This window comes from Prionailurus bengalensis, chromosome C2 (genome assembly GCF_016509475.1).
Source record: "Prionailurus bengalensis isolate Pbe53 chromosome C2, Fcat_Pben_1.1_paternal_pri, whole genome shotgun sequence".
Lineage (NCBI taxonomy): Eukaryota > Metazoa > Chordata > Mammalia > Carnivora > Felidae > Prionailurus > Prionailurus bengalensis.
Window position 1 is genome coordinate 87,670,251 of NC_057350.1, and position 23,427 is coordinate 87,693,677.

General features: G+C 38.9%; 1 protein-coding gene across 9 annotated transcripts in view; it reads left to right on the forward strand.

The window, feature by feature from the left end:
* Positions 1-23,427, forward strand: part of PEX5L (peroxisomal biogenesis factor 5 like) — a 228,911-nt gene that overhangs the window by 141,470 nt on the left and 64,014 nt on the right. For all 9 annotated transcript variants that reach the window (XM_043594842.1, XM_043594839.1, XM_043594841.1 and 6 more), the window contains 4 exons: positions 3,606-3,800; positions 7,302-7,425; positions 8,574-8,670; positions 19,356-19,451. In XM_043594842.1, the coding sequence (XP_043450777.1) occupies positions 3,606-3,800; positions 7,302-7,425; positions 8,574-8,670; positions 19,356-19,451 (512 nt within the window). The remainder of the gene's footprint in view (positions 1-3,605; positions 3,801-7,301; positions 7,426-8,573; positions 8,671-19,355; positions 19,452-23,427) is intronic.

Here is a 23,427-nt window from a genome sequence, read left to right on the forward strand (position 1 = left end):
ACTTCGGCTCAGGTCACGATCTCACAGTTAGTGGGTTCGAGCCTCGCATTGGGCTCTGTGCTGACAGCTCGGAGCCTGGACCTTGCTTCTGATTCTGTGTCTCCCTCTCTCTTTGCCCCTCCCCTGCTCATGCTGTCTGTCTCTGTCTCTCAAAAATAAATAAGTGTAAAAAAAAATTTTTTTTTAAAAAGCAGATTTTGAGATTACTAACTATTTAAATTCTGCCTCAGACTACCCAAACTGCCAGATTGGGAATAACCAAAAAAATAATCGAAGCCGCACCAATATTTCTTCCAGGTTCAGATAAAGTGTAGTGAGGAGTGGTAACAAACACATGCTTGGGAGTGACAGGGCCTGTGTTTGCATCCTGGCATGGACACTGATCTACAAGCTGTATTAGTTTCCTATTGCTGCTGTAACAAATTACCACAAATTCAGTTGCTTAAAAACAACACCAGTTTATTGTCCTATAATTCTGTCAGTCAGCAGTCCTAAAATCAAGGTGTCGGCAGAGCCACATTCCTTCTGGAGGCTCTAAAGGAGAATTTGTCTCCCTGCCTTTTCCAGCTTCTGGAAGTACCTGCAATCCCTTGGCTTGTGGCCACTTCCTCCATCTCCAAAGCCAGCAACGTAGCATTTTTAAGTCTATTAGTTTCTCTCTCTCTCTCTCTCTCTCTCTCTTTCTCTCTCTCTCTCTCACACACATAAACATATACACACATTTTCACATCCACTGTAAGAGGTGGTTATCTTCATTTAGACACACAGATTCTGGAACTCAAACTTTAATGTGTCTAAGAGAATCTTTAAAATCCGGTTACAAAAATCAGCAGAACAATACCCCCTTCCATGCCAAGGTATGCCTCCTTCGAAGCCCAGATGGAACAGTGAGACCCTTATTTCAAAACTATTTACTAAAGTGCATGTGCATGCAACACACTCACACACACGTACACACACACACACACACACACACACTTGCTAAAATGCACTTGTCTTCCTCCAGAAAGCAAAAGGCTGCATCCATCCTTGTATGCTTTTGAAATTGTAGTCCCCAGGGACTCTCTCAGCTTCAAAGCTTACCATTCAACCTCCAAGCCACCCCCTTCATCAAGTGGGTAACAAATAAGGCCTTTTGTGTGTGCCAAGCATTTGTTTCATGTTTGCTGGGAAAAGAACAAAGGAACACAGAGCTCAGAACCAACACAGGAAGTGCTCAGGCCAGTTTGGAGAGGGAAAGAATGTTACTGAGCAAAGTTTGAATTTGCGGTTCACTCCTTTAGTAATTCATTTGTTCTGAATGGTGAGAAGCAGATATAGAATTAAATTAATACTCCATCAGTTTATTCCGTAATAAATATACTTCCTATATACAAGTAGACAAGTCCTATATAATTTACTGCTAAAAGAAGTGTAGGAGCAAGTGACTAATTCCTAATTGTTTGTACAATTAGTAAAAAGACATATATGGCATTCCCGAGACTGTTACCCACTTCCTTCCTTCTGTTATAAGGAAATTTTGGTAGGCCTAGAATCTCTGCCAACATAATAGTGGCCTGGAAATTTCTGTTTAAACATTCAAAGAATATGAAATGCGTTACATCCTAGTCTATGTTGGCCGCTTGCCATGTTTAAATTTGAGACACCAAGCCAGGCGGCTTACCTCTAAAAGCCACTTCTTTCTCCTCACGTTGAGGTTTTTGCTAGCCACATAACACTCCTCATATTTCAGAGCATCTTAGCATTGGAAGGGGGTTCCCATCTCCTCCGGAAGACTCAGAGGAGATAAGCTGATGCTCTCAGGCCATTTTATGATAAATTTACTTCATAGCATCCTCTGTAACCAATATCTTTGTCTCATTCTCTGTTTTATTCCCAGTGATGTTCCCCCTTTCTGTCAGTGTATGGATCTGCTTCTTGCCCAAAATAGAAAAACAACAGGGAGAATAGGAGAATAGGAGAATAGGAGATTAACAAAAAGAAAAGCATCACAAATTGGCCACCAAAGAACGGAAATAACATTTGTTGAGTACCTATTGTATGCCTAGCACTTCACATATTCAATATACAAATTAGATGAGTTAATCTTCACATCTTATCTAAAAGATAGACTTATTAATTCTGCATTTTTCAGAGGAGGAAACTGAAGCTCAGAGAAGTCAAGAAACTTACTCCAAGTCACACAACTAAGCAGTGGTAGAGTCAGGTCTTTCCACTTCACCATTAACATCCCATCACTGTGATTTGTAATTGAAATCAGAAACTGAGAATTTCTCAATTCTGTATTGAGAATACAGCTTGACAAACTATCCTAAGGACGCTATAGGGGTGGTTAGCTCATGAGGACAGTGGTACTAAAGAAACCCAGGTTGTGAGTTCAACTGAGGTCTGACCCACTTGAGTGCAAGGGGGGAGCAGATGGAAGAATGTTGAGATATCCACAAAAATCCATTCCCTACCAGGAGGACCTGCTGGGAGATCAAAGAAAAGGAGTGGTTCAGTCTTGGTTGTAGACAGTGCCAGAAAGGGCTAACACAAGGATTTCTCTGTCACTTTGATGACTTTCTTTTTTTTTCTTTTTTTTTTTTTTTTTCCAACCTTCATTTATTTTTGGGACAGAGAGAGACAGAGCATGAACGGGGGATGGGCAGAGAGAGAGGGAGACACAGAATCAGAAACAGGCTCCAGGCTCTGAGCCATCAGCCCAGAGCCCGACGCTGGGCTCGAACTCGCCGACCGCGAGATCGTGACCTGGCTGAAGTCGGACGCTTAACCAACTGCGCCACCCAGGCGCCCCTGATGACTTTCCTAAACTAGCTGGGGGTAAAGTGATTCCAGGCCAGAAGTCAGCCTCTTCCGGTACTTGAGCTGGTAGAGAGGCAGGACTGGAGGGACCTTCCCTAATTGTAATTTTCCATTTCTCACAATGAGCTACTCAAACCCTGGTTACTTGCACTGTAAGAGAGAGGAGGATGAAGAGTCACAAAGCTTGCCTTTTTAATTCTCATTTGCCTAGTTTGCATCTGAACAAATGATTATTTCTGTCTTCATTAGAGTATTTAATACAATGTAATCAACCTGCTGGGAAGTTAAAGTGTAGCCCTTCTATGCCTTGTTATGTTGAAATTTAAATTTGCATATTAAACAGCAAAGGCATAACATGTGTACCTATTCATCAACTATGGATTATAAGATACTTCTCTAGTGTGAGCCCAAACAGCAAGCCGTTCTCTGATTGAACTGCTTAATTAAATAAAAAGTGATTAATAGCATTCCTTTATATCCTATATGCTTTAGTAGTTTGAAGTTTAAACGCAAAGACATTTAAAAAGTTTTCCAAATCTTCCTCATAACTGTTTTGCAAACTTTCATCCCTGGTAAAGCTTGTCTAAGTCCTATTTTGTGGGTTTGTACTGTGCCAAGTAAAGGAGAACACACAGCAAACTTTCCAGTCTAAACACAGACCATCTGTACAAATCAACGGTCATCTAACTTAATTTCATACTTCTGACCACAATATTCTTCTGCACCCAACTGAATCCTATTTTTAAAAATAACTTCAGAGCAGTGAGTGGGCTTATCTTAACCTCTTCCATCTTTGATAGTATTGACCACAGGCTTAGATCTCCTTGACCTGAGTGAACCCGTCTCTCAAACCCAAACCAAAGCCAAGAAGTTGGAGGCCTCATCGAAAACCTCATCCCTCAAGAAAAAGGCTGATGGATCTGAACTCATCAGTGCGGATGCTGAGCAGAGAGGCCAGCCTCTCAGAGGCCCAGAGACTTCATCCTTAGATTTAGGTAAGGTAATAGCATGTGTCGCCTGCTGCTTGCCCCTGCCTTAATACAAGGAAATTCCACAAATGACATTAAAACCATGGGAAAGGAGTAGAAAAGATTAATTCCATGTAGGAAATGGGCAGCACACACTTTTGTTCTTGGATTAAATAGCAGTTGGGGCATCCAATTTTGCATAACTAATGTGGATTCATTCATTTATTTATTCAACCCACATGTGTCGAATTCTTGATAGATGGCAGGTGCCATATGAGGCATTGGAGTTACAAGTAAGAATAACACATGAATCTTGCTCTCTAGGAGAATTTAGTCTAGATTGGGAGGTAGCCAGTTGAGAGAGAGAGAAAACAATTTTAACACAAGGTCCAGGAACAGCCAGCCAGAACATGTAACATGCATGGGGATGTATCTGATACAATAATAACAGCTACCATTTATTGATGGCTTATAGTGTCCAGGACTATGCTTGCATGATTTACATGTATTAGCCCATTAATTCATCATAACTCTGAAATAAGTGAGGAACCAGGTTTTCAAATTTAAATAATCTGCCCAAGATCTCAATATAAGAAAGAGCTAGAATTTGAGCCTAGTTCTGATTAACGTCAAAGCCCATCCTGTTTTCTACTGTACATCTTCCTGAAAAAGGAAAGCTTAACTCATCTCATGCAACCAGTCAAATTAAGGTCTGCTTTATCAGGAGAAAGAAAAACGACAAGTATTTCAGAACATGTCCCCTCTCCCCTGCCATGTCCCTCTCTGAGGCCTTTGTCTTTGGAGAAAAACTTTATAAGTATCTCCAGTACTTCCTCACTATCCATGTGTTCTAGGTTTAGTCAGTTGTACAAATGAATAAATGAAATTTACACACTTATTTAAGGATATATTAAGTTCATAACAATATAACACAATAAACTTAAAAATGAGACTTTTATGTCTCTGCTTTTAAGAAGATGTTCTGTGAAGAAGTCATAAAAATACCTAAAGAACTATGGAGGACATTGACTACCTCCTATCTTTCTATAAATTAAACCTATCTTTCTATAAATTAAAAAACTGGACCCCAAGGCTGTTTAAGTAATTTATTTACAGTCACACACTTATTAATGAAAATGAACCCAGCCAAGTTCTTTAACTGTAAGAATTAAACCACAGGGAAAAAAATTGTTCTAGCATTCTCTTGATTTTCTCCATTGCACCTTTACTTTCTCTTCCCATTATTAATTCACTCCTTTGATGAACTTAATCAGTTTATCCAAACCTGTGAAAAGTGTTCCACTTTCTTCTCACCTCCTTTTAACAGTGGGGCTCGGGGCTCCTGGGTGGCTCAGTCGGTTGGGCGTCCGACTTCGGCTCAAGTCATGATCTCACGGTTCGTGAGTTCGAGCCCCGTGTCGGGCTCTGTGCTGACAGCTCAGAGCCTGGAGCCTGTTTCAGATTCTGTGTCTCCCTCTCTCTCCGACCCTCCCCCGTTCATCCTCTGTCTCTCTCTGTCTCAAAAATAAATAAAAAATGTTAAAAAAAATTTTTTTTTAAGTGAGGCTTATCTCTTTAAACAGATTTTTTTCCTTTTTTTTTTCATTTATTTCTTTTTTTTTTAATTTACATCCAAGTTAGCAGATAGTGCAACAGTGATTTCAGGAGTAGATTCCTTAATGCCCCTTACCCATTCAGCCCATCCCCCCTCCCACAACCTCTTCACCAACCCTCTGTTTGATCTCTATATTTAAGAGGCTCTTATGTTTTGTCCCCTTCCCTGTTTTTATATTATTTTTGCTTACCTTCCCTTAAATTCATCTGTTTTGTATCTTAAAGTCCTCATATGAGTGAAGTCTTTCTCTGACTGACTAATTTCGCTCAGCATAATACCCTCCAGTTCCATCCACGGAGTTGCAAATGGCAAGATTTCATTCTTTTTGATTGCCGAGTAATACTCCATTGTATATATATACCACATCTTCCCGGATATTTGGGCTCCTTCCATACTTTGGCTATTGTTGATAGTGCTACTATAAACATGGAGGTGCATGTGCCCCTTCGAAACAGCACACCTATATCCCTTGGATAAATACCTAGTAGTGCAATTGCTGGGTGGTAGGGTAGTTCTATTTTTAATTTTTTGAGGAACCTCCATACTGTTTTCCAGAGTGGCTGCACCAGTTTGCATTCCCACCAGCAGTGCAAAAGAGATCCTCTTTCTCTGCATCCTCATCAACATCTGTTTTTCCTGAATTGTTAATGTTAGCCATTCTGACAGGTGTGAAGTGGTATCTCATTGTGGTTTCCATTTGTATTTTCCTGATGATGAGTCATGTTGAGCATTTTTTCACGTGTCTGTCAGCCATCTGGATGTCTTTGGAGAAGTGTCTATTCATGTCTTTGCCCATTTCTTCACTGGATTCTTTGTTTTTTGGGTGTTGAGTTTGATAAGTTCTTTATAGATTTTGGATATTACCCCTTGGTCTGATATGTCATTTGCAAATATCTTCTCCCATTTCATCAGTTGCCTTTTAGTTTTGCTGATTGTTTCCTTCACTGTGCAGAAGCTTTTTATTTTGTTGAGTTCCCAATAGTGCACTTTTGCTTTTGTTTCCCTTGCTTCTGGAGACATGTTGAGTAAGAAGTTGCTATGGCCATGGTCAAAGAAGTTTTTGCCTGCTTTCTCCTCTAGGATTTTGATGGCTTCCTGTCTTACATTTAGGTCTTTCATTCATTTTGAGTTTATTTTTGCGTATGGTGTAAGAAAGTGGTCCAGGTTCATTTTTCTGCATGTCGCTGTCAAGTTTTCCCAGCACCATTTGCTGAAGAGATTGTCTTTATTCCATTGGATATTCTTTCCTGCTTTGTCAAAGATTAGTTAGCCATACGTTTGTGGGTCCATTTCTGGGTTCTGTATTCTGTTGCATTGATCTGAGTGTGTTTTTGTGCCAGTACCATTCTGTCTTGATGATTACAGGTTTGTAATACATCTTGAAGTTCAGGATTCTGTTGCCTCCAGCTTTGGTTTTCTTTTTTAAGATTGCTTTGGCTATTCGGGGTCTTTTCTGGTTCCATACAAATTTTAGGATTGTTTGTTCTAGCTCTGTGAAGAATGCTGGTGTTATTTTGATAGGGGTGGCATAAACAGAATTTCTTTTTATAAACATGCAGAAGTGTCTCAAAGTCACCTCTTTAGCTAGAGGCAGGTAGGATAGTACTCCATATGTTCATTCCATGGGGGTTCCATGGACTCATACACAGAATTCAGAATGCACACAGCTCTTAAAACAAATTCAGGTAAAAGAACTTGATTGTTTAAGTAAACCAATGTTTCTTAATGGGTCTCATTTTTATTTAGCTGCACATGTTTTAATTAATTTTCATGCAACCTTAAAACACTGGTCTTAGGTTTAGGAGCATCAGTTGAGTGAAGTTCACTTGTATAAAACTTCTTAATCTTGATCTCTCTTCTGTCTGTATCTCATATTCCACTGTCCTTTTACCCCTTTCCCATCTCCTTCATAGACATTCAAACACAACTGGAAAAATGGGATGATGTTAAGTTTCATGGAGATCGAAATAGCAAGGGGCATCCAATGGCAGAAAGAAAATCATGCTCTTCTAGAACTGGATCAAAGGAACTCTTATGGTAAGATATTGTAATATCAGAAAATAGCTATTGATGTGTCAACTGTATGGGTATTTCTCCTATGTACTGAAATAGCCAATGAGTTAAATCAATCCAAATACTTGGTGCCATGTATAACCCCCTATGTTTCAATGTTAGTTATCATAGCTTCTAAAACTAAGTATTAAATCTGAATTGTCAAAAATTCAACCAATAATGACTTTGGTAGATTCATAACCAGTATTCAATATTTCTTTAATATTTGTTGATAATTTTCTGAATGTGTAACTGAGCCGATCAATAAAAATAGGTTTATGTATGTACGTACATATGTGTGCATATTCAATATATTATATGAATGGCAGTTAAATTAAATGTTTCTGGTTACACAGGTAACCTTTTCTGACCATCTTAATCATCATTGTCAGATAATACACTAATTAAGAACAATCTGTGGATGCTCATGAGAAAAATTGGCCACCTGAATTTTACCATGTTTTTAAGTCTTCCTGAAGGGCAACATGTTTCAGTCTCCTGTTGCCCCTTGCACATCTCCACTTATGGTGACATTTCAAATTCTGTGTAAAGATCAAATCACACCTGGGTCACTGTGAGACACTCCCCTCCCAAAATACTTTTAATAAAGCAGAACCGTTTATAAGAAAAATGGGATTGGGGCGCCTGGGTGGCGCAGTCGGTTAAGCGTCCGACTTCAGCCAGGTCACGATCTCGCGGTCTGTGAGTTCGAGCCCCGCGTCAGGCTCTGGGCTGATGGCTCGGAGCCTGGAGCCTGTTTCCGATTCTGTGTCTCCCTCTCTCTCTGCCCCTCCCCCGTTCATGCTCTGTCTCTCTCTGTCCCAAAAAAAATAAATAAACGTTGAAAAAAAAATTTAAAAAAAAAAAGAAAAATGGGATTGTGTTTATTTACTTTTTGTACATAATTGAACTGAATTCTAAATCAATCAGATTTAGATTATGCCTAGCACACTGCAGCCACTTAAACTTCAAACGTGGTTGTGTAAAATTATATAAAAACTCTCTTTTTCATCAAAACTCTGATGAGAGCTTTGTTATCATGACTCTCAATGATCCAAATTAACTCAGTTTCTTGACTGCCTTCCTAGCTGAATTTGTTTCTTGATGTAATCTCCTTTTTTCATCCCCTCTAGGTCCTCAGAACACAGATCTCAACCAGAACTAAGTGGTGGGAAAAGCGCCCTGAACTCTGAGTCGGCTTCAGAATTGGAATTAGTGCCTCCAACACAGGTCACAAAGCTGATTCTTTAATCCACCCACCTTTTCTAATAGATAATTTATATCATAAATATTTTATTTAAATTTTCCCCAAAAAAAGTTTGAAGTATTTTTTTTCTGTATTTCATATGCTTTCTCAGTAATCTGTCTCAAAGCTTGAGACAACTAATAATATATGTGTCTATTTGGCTGGAACATGTCTCAACGAATTCACTATATATTTAGCACTTTTTCTTTGTTCTACCATTTACTTTTCCATCGTTTTGCAATATAAAATCTCTTCTACTCCAGTATTAGCAAAATTTATATAACAAAACACAAAAAAGAGGAACTTACCTGTTGACTCTTCATTCACATGTATGCCCTTTGGACCAAGGTACTTACATATCGGGATCCTGACTGTCACATTAAAGTAAATTTCATGTTGAAGAATTAATAATTACAGTATTAGCAGTAATTATAATAGTAAGAGCTACCATTTGTGAATGCCCACTAAGTATTAGGAACTTTACTATGTGCTTTTAATATGTTACATCCAATACTCAAATAATCCTATGAATTGTTATTAGCCTCATTTTAAGGATCCTTTAAAGAGTCTTGGTAAAGTCAAAATCCTTTTTCTGAGACACCCAACTAGTCACTGATGGAAGTATGGTATGAACCGGATCTATCTGTCCACTACTTGACCCTCAACTCCAGTGTAACTGGCTTGTCTCTAACTAGTTCTCTCCTTTGGGTAAAACTACAGAGAAGGCCAAAGTCAGCCTCAATCTTTTCATTGGCACAAACACTCTCTAAGGATGCAGCCTTGATCTAAAACCACAAAGATCTCTTAAGAAATGTGTCCACATTCATGCATTCTGCAATCTAGTTGAAAGTAAGTGAGATGGAGTAAGCAAGAGAAATTTTCTTGAATTTACTAGATCAGACTAAGAGATACTGTGAGGTGAAGTAAAGGGATAATTATGATAATAGCAAATATTATTGATTGTTATGATAAAGTCTTCTAATAATACATGTTAGCTCATTTGATCCTGACAAATGGCTATATGAGGTAAGTTTATTTATTACCCCTATTTCATAGATGGGAAACTAAGACACAGTGAGATTAGGAAAATTGTCCATGCACCCAGAACTGGTAAGCGGCCTAGAGCAGGAGGACACGGATAAGAAATGTTGAGGCAATGGAAGGCCACTGGAATCAACCACTAAGAGAACCGACTCCTGTTCCCATTTCTAACATTCACTGGAGAGGAGTGGGCATTACTGCTTCCAGGACTCTGCTGGAAAACAAGTCAGCTCACTTCCAGAACAAATAAACCTAGAAAGCTTAATGAATTGTAAATATAGCATAAAAATGTATTTTCATCCTCTGTATTCATTCTAAATGTATTTTTTTAATTGATAACATTTATTAGAGAAACATTCTTATTAAGTGCATTAGAGATTTACATTCAGGTAAAGTAATTGGTACTGTTTCATAACCTGGAATCCTTGGAAAAATTTAATGTAGCAATGGAACATTTGTTTCTGTAGAGCGGGAGATTTGGCACAGGTGGGCTGTGTTCTACCCAACGCTGGAGGGGCAGAGGATCAACTGGGGCCCTCAGTTGCCGTGGAGACCCACAATGCATTTATCTTGTTATTCCAATGACTGCTCCTCTCCTGCTGGTTGTCTGATTTCATCCCACCACAGCATCCTTCCTCTTGCTCACTGGTGTGCCTTTAAGCAAACACAATGTGCTTTGGAAAATTTGTGTGGGATTCCCGATATTGTCCTCCAAAACATAATTTAAAATGCACCATGACAGTTCTGTCTAGATAAATTGTCATGAATCCTTTACAGGCTCACCAATTATATGTAAAGAATTTATCCCTTAATTTGCTTTTTTTTGTGTTTGTGACGTTTATCCATTTTTGAGAGACAGAGCACAAGCAGGGGTGGGGCAGAGAGAGAGAGGGAGACACAGAATCTAAAGCAGGCTGCAGGCTCTGAACTGTCAGCACAGAGCCCAAAACAGGGCTCGAACTCACAGTGAGATCATGACCTGAGCCGAAGCTGGATGCTCAAACGACCGAGCCACCCAGGCGCCTCCCCCCTTAATTTGCTTTTTTAAAAACACTGCATGCTTTTCAAGATTTTTCTAAACTAGGAAAATCATAATCTCCTAGTTTTAAGTCTACATATGATTAAATAAGGACAATTTCATGAATTGGGGAATTTAATCATCTGAAATACTAAATCACTCAAATAAAGCAGCAAGAGCATAGGCTGATTAACCTAATTGTAATAAAAGACAGGAAGGTGTTTTAACTGTTAGAAACATACCGCCCTTAAATATATGATCTTTCTAGGTAGATAAGATGATGAAGGTGATATAAAAATTCAACTTAAAACTGGCTTGCAGACTATTCAAATAAACAATTTCAGCTTACCAAAACTTATTTCTGCTCCACTATCACACAGATAGCTCATGAGAAAATCAAGGAAATGTTTTCTTCTCTCTCAAACCAACATAAATTATCTTAGGTTCAACAGGTAACAGGTGAGGAGCTATTTGCAAGCTTTATTTAAAAATCATATTTCAAGGGCTCCTGAGTGGCTTAGTTACGTGCCAACTTTGGCTCAGATCATGATCTTGCAGTTGATAAGTTTGAGCCCCGCATCAGGCTCTGCGCTGACAGCTGGGAGCCTGGAGCCCACTTCAGATTCTGTGTCTCCCTCTCTCTCTGCCCCTCCCCTTTTTGCATTCTCTTTCTCTCTCTCTCAAAAATAAATAAACATTTAAAAAAATTCAATCATATTTCAAAAAATATATATTTCAGAATCACAAAGAAAATGGAGAATTCTTATGTCAGCTCCTTTTCTTTTCAAAATGGAGAACAGGAAAAGCATAGTCTGGTCTCTTTCAAATAGTGTTTTGAATACACTAATCAGTGGCAGGAGATTATGATAAATTATATAATCTCTATGTACTTAAGAATAAAGTTTCGGGGCATCAGGGTGGCTCAGTCAGTTAAGCGTCAGATTTGGCTCAGGTCATGATCTCGTGGTTTGTGGGTTCAAGACCATGTCAGGTTCTGTGCTGATAGTTCAGAGCCTGGAGCCTGCTTTGGATTCTGTGTCTCCCTCTCTGCCCCTCCCCTGCTTATTCTCTCTCTCTCTCTCTCTCAAAGATAAATAAACATTAAAAATTTAAAAAAAATAAAACAATAAAGTTTCTTGACACGCAACCATGTAATTAGTATTCCCTGAAGTTAATTGTTTAAAGAAATCATACAATCTGAAAAATTAGAAAACGCTTGAAATGTTGAGGCAAAACACAGGTAATGATGTAAAATTAGCTTTTTCTATAAGTGGGTTGAGATAGAGGTGGGGCAAAAGAAAATGAACCCAGCTTTTGCTGGAAAGTGACAGTTAAGCATTTCTTTGCCAAGTCTGGACACTGGAAGGATAGCTCCAAGACGGGTTCTTGCCAATTGAAGTTGGACTTAATGAGAAGCTGCAGGAACCAGGCTCTCCAGTACTTAGTCATAGTTATGCTGCTCTCTGATTTTGCTGACCTCCACATAGAAAATGCTTCCTTCCATATAATCATAATTCCATCAAGTTGGCAGTATCCCAAACCAGAACAATTGCAACTTTTTAAAAAAATTTTTTTTGACATTTATTTATCTTTGAGAGACAGAGACAGAGACAGAACGTGAGAGGGGTAGGGGCAGAGAGAGAGGGAGACACAGAATCTGAAGCAGGCTCCAGGCTCAGAGCTGTCAGCACAGAGCCCTACGTGGGGCGTGAACTCACAAGCTGTGAGATCACGACCTGAGCTGAAGTGAGACGCTCAACCCACTGAGCCACCCAGGCACCCCTGAACAATTGTAACTTTAAGATGCAAGTGCAGATATGTTTTCTAAATTCTTAAAGGAGCAATACAAACAGAAATGCATTCTTAATAGCTGTCCTATTACACACCTCATGTGTATAAATGAAATATTTCAAACATATTATTTGAAATTCTTGCAATAATCTTGGAAATTAATATCCCCATTTCTCACATGAGAAATTCACCTTGAAAAGAAGTAGCAAAGGGAAGAAGAGCCAGCCTTCAAATCACCCATCAGCTTCTAAAGCCCTGTTCCTACCCACAAGCCACCTCGTATCAACTACACCAAGCTTATTCACCCGAGAGAACTCACAAACCATCTATTTCCCTTCTCATTGCAGTCCCTGATTATTACTTACATTTCTAGGATTAAGATGAGTTAAGGGATTTTAAAGAATATCACTTTCTTCCAGAAGCTTTGTAAGATAAATTAGGATTGCCCTCGGATCTGAGGCCGTGCACAATTTTGTGCCTCCCTCCCAAATTCATTCTGAACCTCTACTCTCTGCAATACTAATAGTTTGCATTTAAGCCCATTTCAGTTCAGCAAATGTGATTGAATGTCAACCCTCCAAAACCTACAAGTAAGGCAGTGAAAAAATTAGAAAAAGGAGTTCAATTATAAGAAGTATCAAGACCTTATGTCTATTAGAAACAATTAGATGGTACGCTATGTAGTTTTGCTTGTTGGAAGACAGTGCAGGATCCACATCAACATCCCTTTTTCCCTCTTGACAGCACACCAATGAGGTGTGAGTGAGCTACCAATGAGGAAGGAAGCAAAGATAGAAGGAAGGAGCAAAGAAAAGGCAGAAGGGCAAGAACAGTCGGAAGGCAAGAAGGAAGGAAAGAAATATGGAAGATCACTTTCAGCATAGTAGGAAATCTGCACATAGTAGGGATTCAACAAATACTTGCTGAAGTGGAAAAATAAGAGAATACTAACAGAGGAGAAACAACTCTTGTCAAATTTAACAATTTGAAAGTAGTGGCTAATTATTGTTTAACTAAAGAGCAGATCAAAATAAAAATAACGTAACAAAATTTTATTCTTTTATCATTTTGGAAGCTAGTTTCAAAAATAATTTTTAGTTACTCATGATAACAGACTATCCCTCTCTTTTCAAAATCAGCACTGATTTGCTTCAATGTTCTACAACATAGAATTTCATAATGGTACGGAGATGGGAACCATATGTGCCCGCCTTGCACAAAGCTCTAGAAATTTGCTCTGACACATAAGATACGACTTTTTTGTGTGTACCTTCAACAATAAATATCTGTTGACTGATTAAGAAAAAAACTGTGACCATCTCAATGAGGCAAGAGTTTATCTGTTCTGTGTAAGGAACCAATTAGTCTCAGGGCACCTGTGTGGCTCAGTCAGTTAAGCGTCCAACTCTTAATTTTAACTCAGGTTATGATCGCACAGTTTGTGAGTTTGAGCCCTATGTTGGGCTCTGTACTGATACTGTGGAGCCTACTTGGGATTCTCTGTCTCCCTCTCTCTCTGCCCCTCCCCTACTCACATGTGTGTGTGTGTGTGCACATGCTCCCTCTCTCTCAAAATAAATCAATTAATTAAAAAGAATCTAACTAGTCTCTATTAACCACTAAACAAAAGTGCTCTAGATACAGATAATTTTTTAATGAATTTCTGAAGTCACACCTGACAAGCACTAACCAGAAAGGTGATAACAAAAGCCAGGTTTTATAGCACTATGTACTGAGCATTTTGTGTGTGCATTTACATGAGTTATTGTACTTAATTCTTGTATGGACTCTATAAGTGAATATACATTTTGCAGGTGAGAATACTGAGGATTATAGAGATTAAGTAATTTGTCCAAGGTCACCAGTTACTATTAAATCCAACCAGGATTTGGCCCCAGGCAGTCTGACTCCAAAGATTATGCTTTTAAATACTGTGTTATGCTGTTACCCAAAGTCTGCTAGTTGTTATAAGATATTTTTCCTTTCTACAGTTAAGCAGCTCCCATTCCCCATCAATCTCTTTTGAAAAGATACTGAGATTTTTAAAACTGTGTTTTGCTAGGAAATCTCTAGCAGTAATGTAAAGGCAATTGTATAAGGAGTTACGAAAGACTGACATAGAGGTTAGCCAACGGTTATTATGCTAGGACAACCACAGCTACAAATACAGTAATTTTCAAATCATAATTTTGAATAAAGAGAACAAAACAATATTCTTAAGGAGTTATTTAATTCTTCTTATCCTTCACCCAGTGCTTATCATTCAGAACAAACAGCAGCTGGGAGAAAAAAACAAATCCTTTTTCTTTAGAGAGTGTAATACCTTAAAATCCAATTAGCTTAAACCAATTAAAATACTATTTTTAAAGCCAAGGCACTTCCAGGAGGTTGTTGTAACTGTGGAGCATTTTTCAAAATCATGTGATGATGCAAAGTAATGCCGACATCAGAGTTTATTTGTAAACTCCGGAGTTCCACTTGCCTACACGGAATGTCAGCATCTGATCAGAAGTTCTCATCGTGGGGCCCTACATCAGCAGTATCAGCATCACCTGGGAACTTGTTAGAAATGCAGATTCTGGCCCCCACTCCCACACTTACACGTACTGAAGCAGAAACCCTGGTTGTGGGGCCCAGCAATCTGTGTCTGGACAAGACTTCCAAATGATTCTGATGCCCACTCAAGCTTGGGAACTACTAATATAGCCACTGTGATACCAAAACAGCCACAACTCAAATTTATGGCTATCATTGTTTTGCTGACCATTCCTCTAGTCAAGTACTAAACAATATCTGCAGCTTACCAGCATTGCTTATCTGTTTTCCCAGACGACAGTTTTTTGCCTGTAAAGAAATTAGATTAAAAAAAAAAAAAAAAGTCTTGGTTGAAAGAAAGGCTGATCTTTAGGTGTTAGAATCCGTATTTCACTGTCAATCCTAAACTAGCATGTCTGGGGGCTGAAAAGTTTCAGAACCTTTTTAGTTGCATATTACTCTTGGCTTGAAAACTGCCTTTTTTGCAGTGTTTTTCTATATTTTATAACATTTAGCTTAGCTTCCTTGGACAAAATAAATGGCTTTAAAATGTGAGGTAGACAATAACTTGTCTTAGTAATGACTTAAGGCCTTTCTAACTAGGTGGAAAATAGCACTTACCTAAATAGTAACTGTACTACTGAAATAAAATTTCATTTGCACAGTAGGATTCTGTTTACACTTGCTGTTCTAAGCGGCAAAGAGAATATGAACTGTAAGTCTAGAATCCTGAGAGAGAGATTTTGCCTCTTCTTCCTGATATATGGTGCCCTTTGCGTCCTGTGATTCATAATCCACTTGGGTCGTGAAACATTGATGAAGGGAAGCCAGTGACAGTAATGGAGTTCTGTTAGGTCAGGCTTCACAGGCAAGACAGATCATATTTCACTGGTAAAAAGTGCCTCTAATAAAAGGAGATGCCTTGGGACAAAAATATTAGTGCTTTCTCTTTCTTCTCATGCCATTCATGGGTCATTTATGACATTATTATATAAATACACAGCTTATTTCTCACCATGTGTCCACATTTTTAAAATTTATTTATTTATTTCATTAATGAGGGAACCAGCAGGAAGACAAAAGAGTTAGTTCCAAAGTAAAGGAACAGAGATGGTTGGGAAAGAAATGCCAGAAAAAGATTTCCAAGTTTGATACAAGATTGGTTAACTTTCTACAAGACAATAAAATCATATCATCTTTGGTGTTAACTTTGTTACCAGGCTATACCATCCTAACGACTTACCAGTTTTAAAAATTTGCAAACCATCTGCACCTTTATATTTGTAAAGTGACCGAAATGTATTGTGACCCAAGAGTGTCAGATAAGGGTGGTAGCAGGATGAACAGCCGTCCCCAAAAGATCTGTGTCTACATCCTAATCTCTGGAACCTGTGATAGTCAATCCCACTTATGTTTTTGGAGCTCTCTGCCCCCAGCCCCGCCTCAATTATCTGGGTTGAGAGAAAGTAGTAGCTTTCACAAGGCCCAGAGAACAAGAGAAGGTGCTTGTTCATGGTGGTCATTGAGCCTGGCCCACCTGAGAATGAGGCACTGATCCCCGTGCAGACTTGGATGTGTCCTCATCGCCCTCCCTCTTCTGACCACACACACTATTCCAGAGGCCTTACCTCTGTGTTGCTAACAGGCCTAGCTCTTTACTAGGTGTTCCGCTAAGGCACCCTGCAGTCATTCCCCTTCCCCAGAATCAGGGCACGGGGCCTTGCTAACACAGACCTCTGCCACTCCAGGCACAGAACCAAAAAATAAGTCCCCTCTCAATTTCCTACAAGTTCCCCTTAGCCTCTTGGGTTTACCAAGAAACCTTGACTGAGAACACATAGTGTTCTGGGAGTAGGGAAGAGAAATACCTTTAAGTAATTCATTCACATATTCTCCAACAGCATATCTTCAACAAGTATTTACTGACTGCTTATGGAGCAGCTACTGTTTGTAGGAGATACCAGGGACACAGCAGTGAATATATCGAGGAGAAAACATGAATTAAGGTTCCAATAAATTAACCTTCCTTGTTCATTAGTGCGAAACACAGTCTAAGACTGTTATTTATGCATAACAATTTACTTGTGCATAACAATTACATCATTATTGTTTTCAGCCCACTATATTCTTGAGGACTTCTTGGTTGATTCCCTCAACCGTGCATGAACCTCTGGGAGAATTTTCTGTATTTTGCATCTTTCCAAAATGGCCACTTGAGCACAGCCTCCTGTGAGAGGCAGTATAGTGCAGTAGTTATGAACATGGCTCAGAGCATCAGCCCTACTACTTACTAGCTGTGTGATGTTGGGCAAGTTAATTCACTTTCTGTGCTTCAATTTCATGGAGTTGGTGATAATACCTACTTCACAGGTTATTGAAAAGACAAAGTGAGTTATAGTATCTAAAGGACTTGAGGCAGCATCTGGCATGTAGTGAGCTCTGGTATTACAACTGGTGATAATAAGGGGGTAGGGGTCCTCTTGAGAACCAGCAATGATGGAGAAAAAAATGAAAAGCAGCTGAGCTATATAGATGGTAAGTGCTCAGTGAAGGGCAACATTTTGCTGTGGAACAATGGTTTTCATACATGACTGCTTTTCAAAATCACCAAAAGAGCTTTTAAACATTTAGTGCCCAGACCCTACCCCCAGAAATTCTTTAACTGGTCTAGGGTGGGGCCCAGGCCTGTTCAAGTAACCCCCATAGAAGCCAAGGTTGAGCATCTCTAAAGAAGAGCAATCAAACACCTGGGTAAAAGGCAATAAAAGGGTGTAGAGAGCTTCATTCCACAAGCATCCCTCTTCCTGTTCCCCAAGGTCTAGCTGCTTTATCGGGACAGTCCCTCATCCTGCAGTCTGTAGGCATCTTTAGGGTATACATCACTTGTCAGGACCTAGGCTGGGTACAGGGGAGAACAAAAGTTCGCAGACAAAATCCTACCCTCATGGATCACACAGTGTAGCAGAAAGATAGACAAGAAAATAAGCAATTACGTGGAGAAAAAAATCACACCCTGAGTTCTCGTGGGGAAAGGTCTGAACAAACCACAGTATATACTTTACTAGGAAATCCCTGGGAAAGAATAGAGTGGATCTATAAATACTAAATATGGACACTCTCCAAGATATATTGTTGAATGAAGAAAAGTAAGCTACAGAATAGCATACCCTTGATGTCGCCAAAATTTTTGTAACACGTTACTGTCTAGGGTACATAAATATATATGCAACCAACAAGAAGCTCTAGAGGTACACCTCTTATTTTCCATGATTCTGAAAACATTAATTTTTTTCAAAAAGAATGTATTTAGTTTTTGTGAAATTAAAAATTAGCAACATTTAGGGGCGCCTGGGTGGCTCAGTCGGTTGGGCGTCCGACTTCGGCTCAGGTCACGATCTCACGGTCCGTGAGTTCGAGCCCCGCGTCGGGCTCTGGGCTGATGGCTCAGAGCCTGGAGCCTGCTTCCGATTCTGTGTCTCCCTCTCTCTCTGCCCCTCCCCCGTTCATGCTCTGTCTCTCTCTGTCCCAAAAATAAATAAACCTTAAAAAAAAATTTTTTTTTAATTAGCAACATTTTAAAAATTCCAGCAGATCTTTGTGGGGCTGGAGGCTGGTCTTCTGAATATTTGCATTTAGCTAAGTGAAGATGTCTTTCACAATGTCTGTTAATTGTGACAAACTTGTTGACATTAACGAACATGATCTTATCTAAGTGACTACCACTTAACAGAGCAATGTCCTGAGGATATTGGGCATGAGGCAGATGTGTGCCAATAGAGGGAAGGCAAAGGAAAGAGAATTCACCATGAGGATCTGCTGGGTATGTAAGGAAAAAGGTCTAGCAGCACCTTCCATCTCTGCAGCTTAGTTTTACCTGAAGCTAGTCCTAACTAACTGGAAGCCTGAATATCAGTTTTTAGGTCTAGGCTTCTAATGGAGATTCTCCATCTTAGCTGCATATTAGAATCCTATTGGAAGGCTACTAAGATATCAATGCCTAGAACCATGACCAATGAAAGTAAGATCTTTGGGAGGCTGGGCCTGGGCTTTGGTTTTAACATGACCAGGGCTAAGACCCACTCTTAGAAGAATCATGCATGCAGGCTCATACACATTTTGGTACCATCCCAGTTTGGGTAACATCATGCTTGCAAAGTACTCCAAAAATAGCATCCTTTGCAGATGCTTCTTAAACTGTAGGGAAATATGAGAAAAGGAAAACTATTTGTACTTTTGTATTCAGTAATTCTAGTAGTATAACACCATGCATTTGGTTTATTTCAGGCTCGATTGACCAAAGAACAGCGCTGGGGAAGTGCATTACTTTCCAGAAACCACTCCTTGGAAGAAGAATTTGAAAGGGCAAAAGCAGCAGTGGAGGTAACTTTCTTTTTAAATTATTTTTTCTGTTTCATGTTGCTGGGAGTGGAATTCAAAAACTCAGACTTCAGCAGGATACATATGAAATGAGTCTTACTTTAATGACACGAAGTAACCATGATAATGATTATTAGAATAAGATCTGTTACCAGAGAACTTGTGACTTGGATGACTAATAAATGCTAATTCCTGTGCCAATTCTGTGATAGCTTAACAATCTGTCTGAAGTCCTAGGTCAGAAAGATCTCTGACCCTCATCTGTGTTCCATGATGAACCTATGTAATGAATTTGCTATGCCTCTGTGAGGCCAAGTTTCATGCTTGATATTTCTGTCTCTCTAGCATCCAGCACAATGTCTGAAAGGCAGAGAAATTCATGTTCCTCCTGAAATATACATTTTTTTAACTGAGTGAGGTAAAAAGCAAGGCTTAGGTATTCTATGAGATATTCTAGCCAGTGGATATCCCATCTTGACTCGAGTCATAAATTTTTACTATTAAGATTGTCCAAAACAATGGCAATGTTGATAAATCAAATGAAATGCTTCATTTGAATATTTATTTCTTTTTTAAAATTGTTCTAATGTTTATTTATTTTTGAGGCAGAGAGCAAGCAGAGGAGGGGCAGAGAGAGAGGAAGACACAGAATCTGAAGCAGGGTCTAGGCTCTGAGCTGTCAGCACAGAGCCTGACGTGGGGCTTAGACTCAGAAAACGTGACAGCATGACCTGAGCTGAAGTTGGACGCTTAACCAAGTGAACCACCCAGGCAACCCCCTTTTTTTTAGCCTCCTAATAAGAAAAGCATAAACAGAAAGAGGAAGAAAAGGGGAAAGAAGGAAGAGAAGCCCCCAAAGAAGCAACCTTTGCTGTCTTTTTATCAATTTCCTCCCTGGTTGGAATCACAAAGAGTACATTACAGACACCATCTATGATACTCATCAAAGCCTTGCTAGATTGCTATGTAAGAGTAGAGCTTTTCACCAAACCCAAGTATGAATATTTTAGGATCTCTATTTCCATCAATGATTTGAAATCTTGAAAATTTAAAGTATTCCTGTGATATGGTTCATTTATGTGGCTATCTTACCACTAGGATTTGGATGAAATCATTATACTATGAGCAGTCTTTCAGTAACTCCATACTTGAATGGAGTTCATTCAAAACTTCATTCAATGGAAGTTCATTCAAAAACTTCATATTGAAAGGTTTTATAGTCTAGGAAATAATTCTAGCCATAATTTAATATCATCATTCATCAATCCAATAAGAACAACTTTATCCCATCACAATACAATTCACCAAATTTCTTCTTTTAATTTTATCCCTTTTTAGTTTAAAAAAAGTTAATGCATTAGTGTTCTTGAATGTGATCAATTGACATATTTGACTGAGACCAGCTGAGTGCAATCAAATTGTTCAACTCATGGAGCCTGTAACTCAATTTATCTTAAATGTAGATTTTTCCAGACTTAAGAGCTAATTTAAATTCATCTTTTGGATTCCTACTATGTGTAGCACACTGAATTACCACCAAAAAGATGATTTAGAACCATAGAATCTTGGGTCAGTAAAGACATTAGAATTTATCTGGTCCCATTTACAATGAGAAACACAATGGGTTCAACTCAAAAGACCTAATTACAAAATAACATATCAATAAGGAAAAAATTATTCATTTATCCATCGGTGTGTATGTGTACATATGTTCATAAAATCATTTCACCTTAGTTTTGGGGAGGCCTTAGTAGTTATCTATCCCAACCAGGAACATAGAACAAAATTCGTTTCTTTTCAAACACACTTAACAAATTATTTATTCAAACATACCCTGTTTCTATTTGAATACTTCAAATTAGGGGCAACTTCTTTTCTAGAAAATCTGTTTCTATTTTGGACAGTACTAACCATTAAAAAGCTCTTCCATGTATTATGCTGAAATTGGCCTACCAGCAACTTCCATTTCTCTTTCGTCTTGGCTTTGCTCTCTGGAACAAGGCAGAATTAGTTTAATCCCTTTTCTACATGATGTCCACCTGACACCACAAAGCCTTCTCTTGGCTTCTCCTTGTCTCTCCTGGAAATTGAGAAACTGATGTGTTATTCCAACTTATCACTAATAGCTAAATGACAACATACATTTCATCAACAAATATGGGCTTCAGTTTCCACACTTCTATGGTCCTTTCCAGTTTAGAATCCTTGGGGGCTGTAAGTCACTTCAAGTAGTTGTTCATTCACCAAACACTGACTGTCTGCATGTGCTAACTTCTGAACTAGGTATGAGAGATAAAGAAATGAGCCAACCCAGCCTAGCTGTCTAACAGCATGGACCAGAGGACCAACTTGGACAAATCACTTGCTCCGTCAACTTTAGTTTCCTCATCTGTGAGATGAGGGGCTTGGATTTCTAATATACTAAAATCCTATGAGTTTATGGCTTCAAGGGAAATGAATTTGTAAGTAAAGAATTCCCAGCAAATCAGAAAATTGTAAGCAGATTGGCTCATCTGGAAGCCTGGAACTGAGAAGCTTTCTTAGGGAATGAGGGAAGATGTTGCTGACTGGAAGGTATGAACAGGTGTGGAGAAAAAAGGCAGGGGATAGAGGGGAGTATTTCACTAAGCTGATGGTAAATCAGACCTACAAAACTTCACATGTATGTGGACTATTTACTTCCTAACATTATTCTTATCCAAGGGTATAATCTAATTCATGGAGAGGATATGATGAAAGGCATCAAAGTATACATGACCCAGCCTTTGACCCAGCCACTCAGAATTTATCCTAGAGAAATAAGCGTGAAATTTTACAATAATTTTTTAAATAGTGAAAATTTGGAATCAGCTTAAGTGTCCCAGAATAGAGAATTAGCTAAATTATATCTCTATAGTAAAATGCTGTGTAACCATTAAAAACTACATTATGGAAAATATTTAAGATCATGTAAAAATGTCCAGTGATTATTGGAATAATAATGTATTTTACTGACAGTTTTACAATATGATCCCAGCTTTGTAAAATGAAAATGGCATAATGCCTAACATGTTAAAGTGCATACAGTGTGCCAGTCAGGAGAATTATATGGATGATCTCATTTAATCCTCATATTAGTCTTATGAAGAAGGTAACATTACTATCCCTGTTTTGCAGATGAGAAAACTGAGGTTTAAAGAGATTTCAGACATTTCTATAGCATTGTATAAGCATTTACGATCGATTGAAAAATGAGTAACACTCATTTAGCAAGTTTCTAAGCCATGGTTTTCACCCAGACTCCAGGGCCCATATTCTGAATTACTGCAATTTATAAGCATAAAGAGAATCTGTTAACAGCAGTTATATTGGCAGGCTGGGTTTGGAGTGATCTTACTTCTTCCATTAGCTTATCTGTATTTTCCAAATGTTCCATCATAAACATGTATTATGTTGGTAATCAAGGGAAAACTGGTAAGTTGTAGACACTGTAGTGGGGCATGAGATTCTTAAAAGAATGAAAAGTGCCTCGTTCTTCATTGCAAAACAAATAAAGGTGCTGTGTATTGGCTTTATTAGAGACGGTTCTCACACTAGTAAGACATAGGAAAATCATTCCTGGAGCAAGCTGAATTTTTCCAAAGTCTCTATCTTATATTTTTACATCATCTGTTTCCAATATTCCTTCTATTTCATGTTTTATTCCATCTTTAAACCCTATTTTTCTGTCGCCATCCTAGCTCTTGACCTGATACCGGTGTCCTTTCCAGTTCCTTCTGCTCCTCAGTCCCCTGATGAGCCTCAGGGGCTTCCCTCTGTTCCTCTCACACGACAACCTCATTGCCCTGCTCTGTCTTCTGTGGGGACCCGCTCCCTCCAGATCTTCATGTGGCAGTTTTCTTCTTGTCATCCGGATTTTAGCTTGAGTGCCAATGCCTCAGAAAAGCTGAACCTGACCACCCAGTTGCTATCACAGAGCCTAGAGTTTTGTTTTTCATCC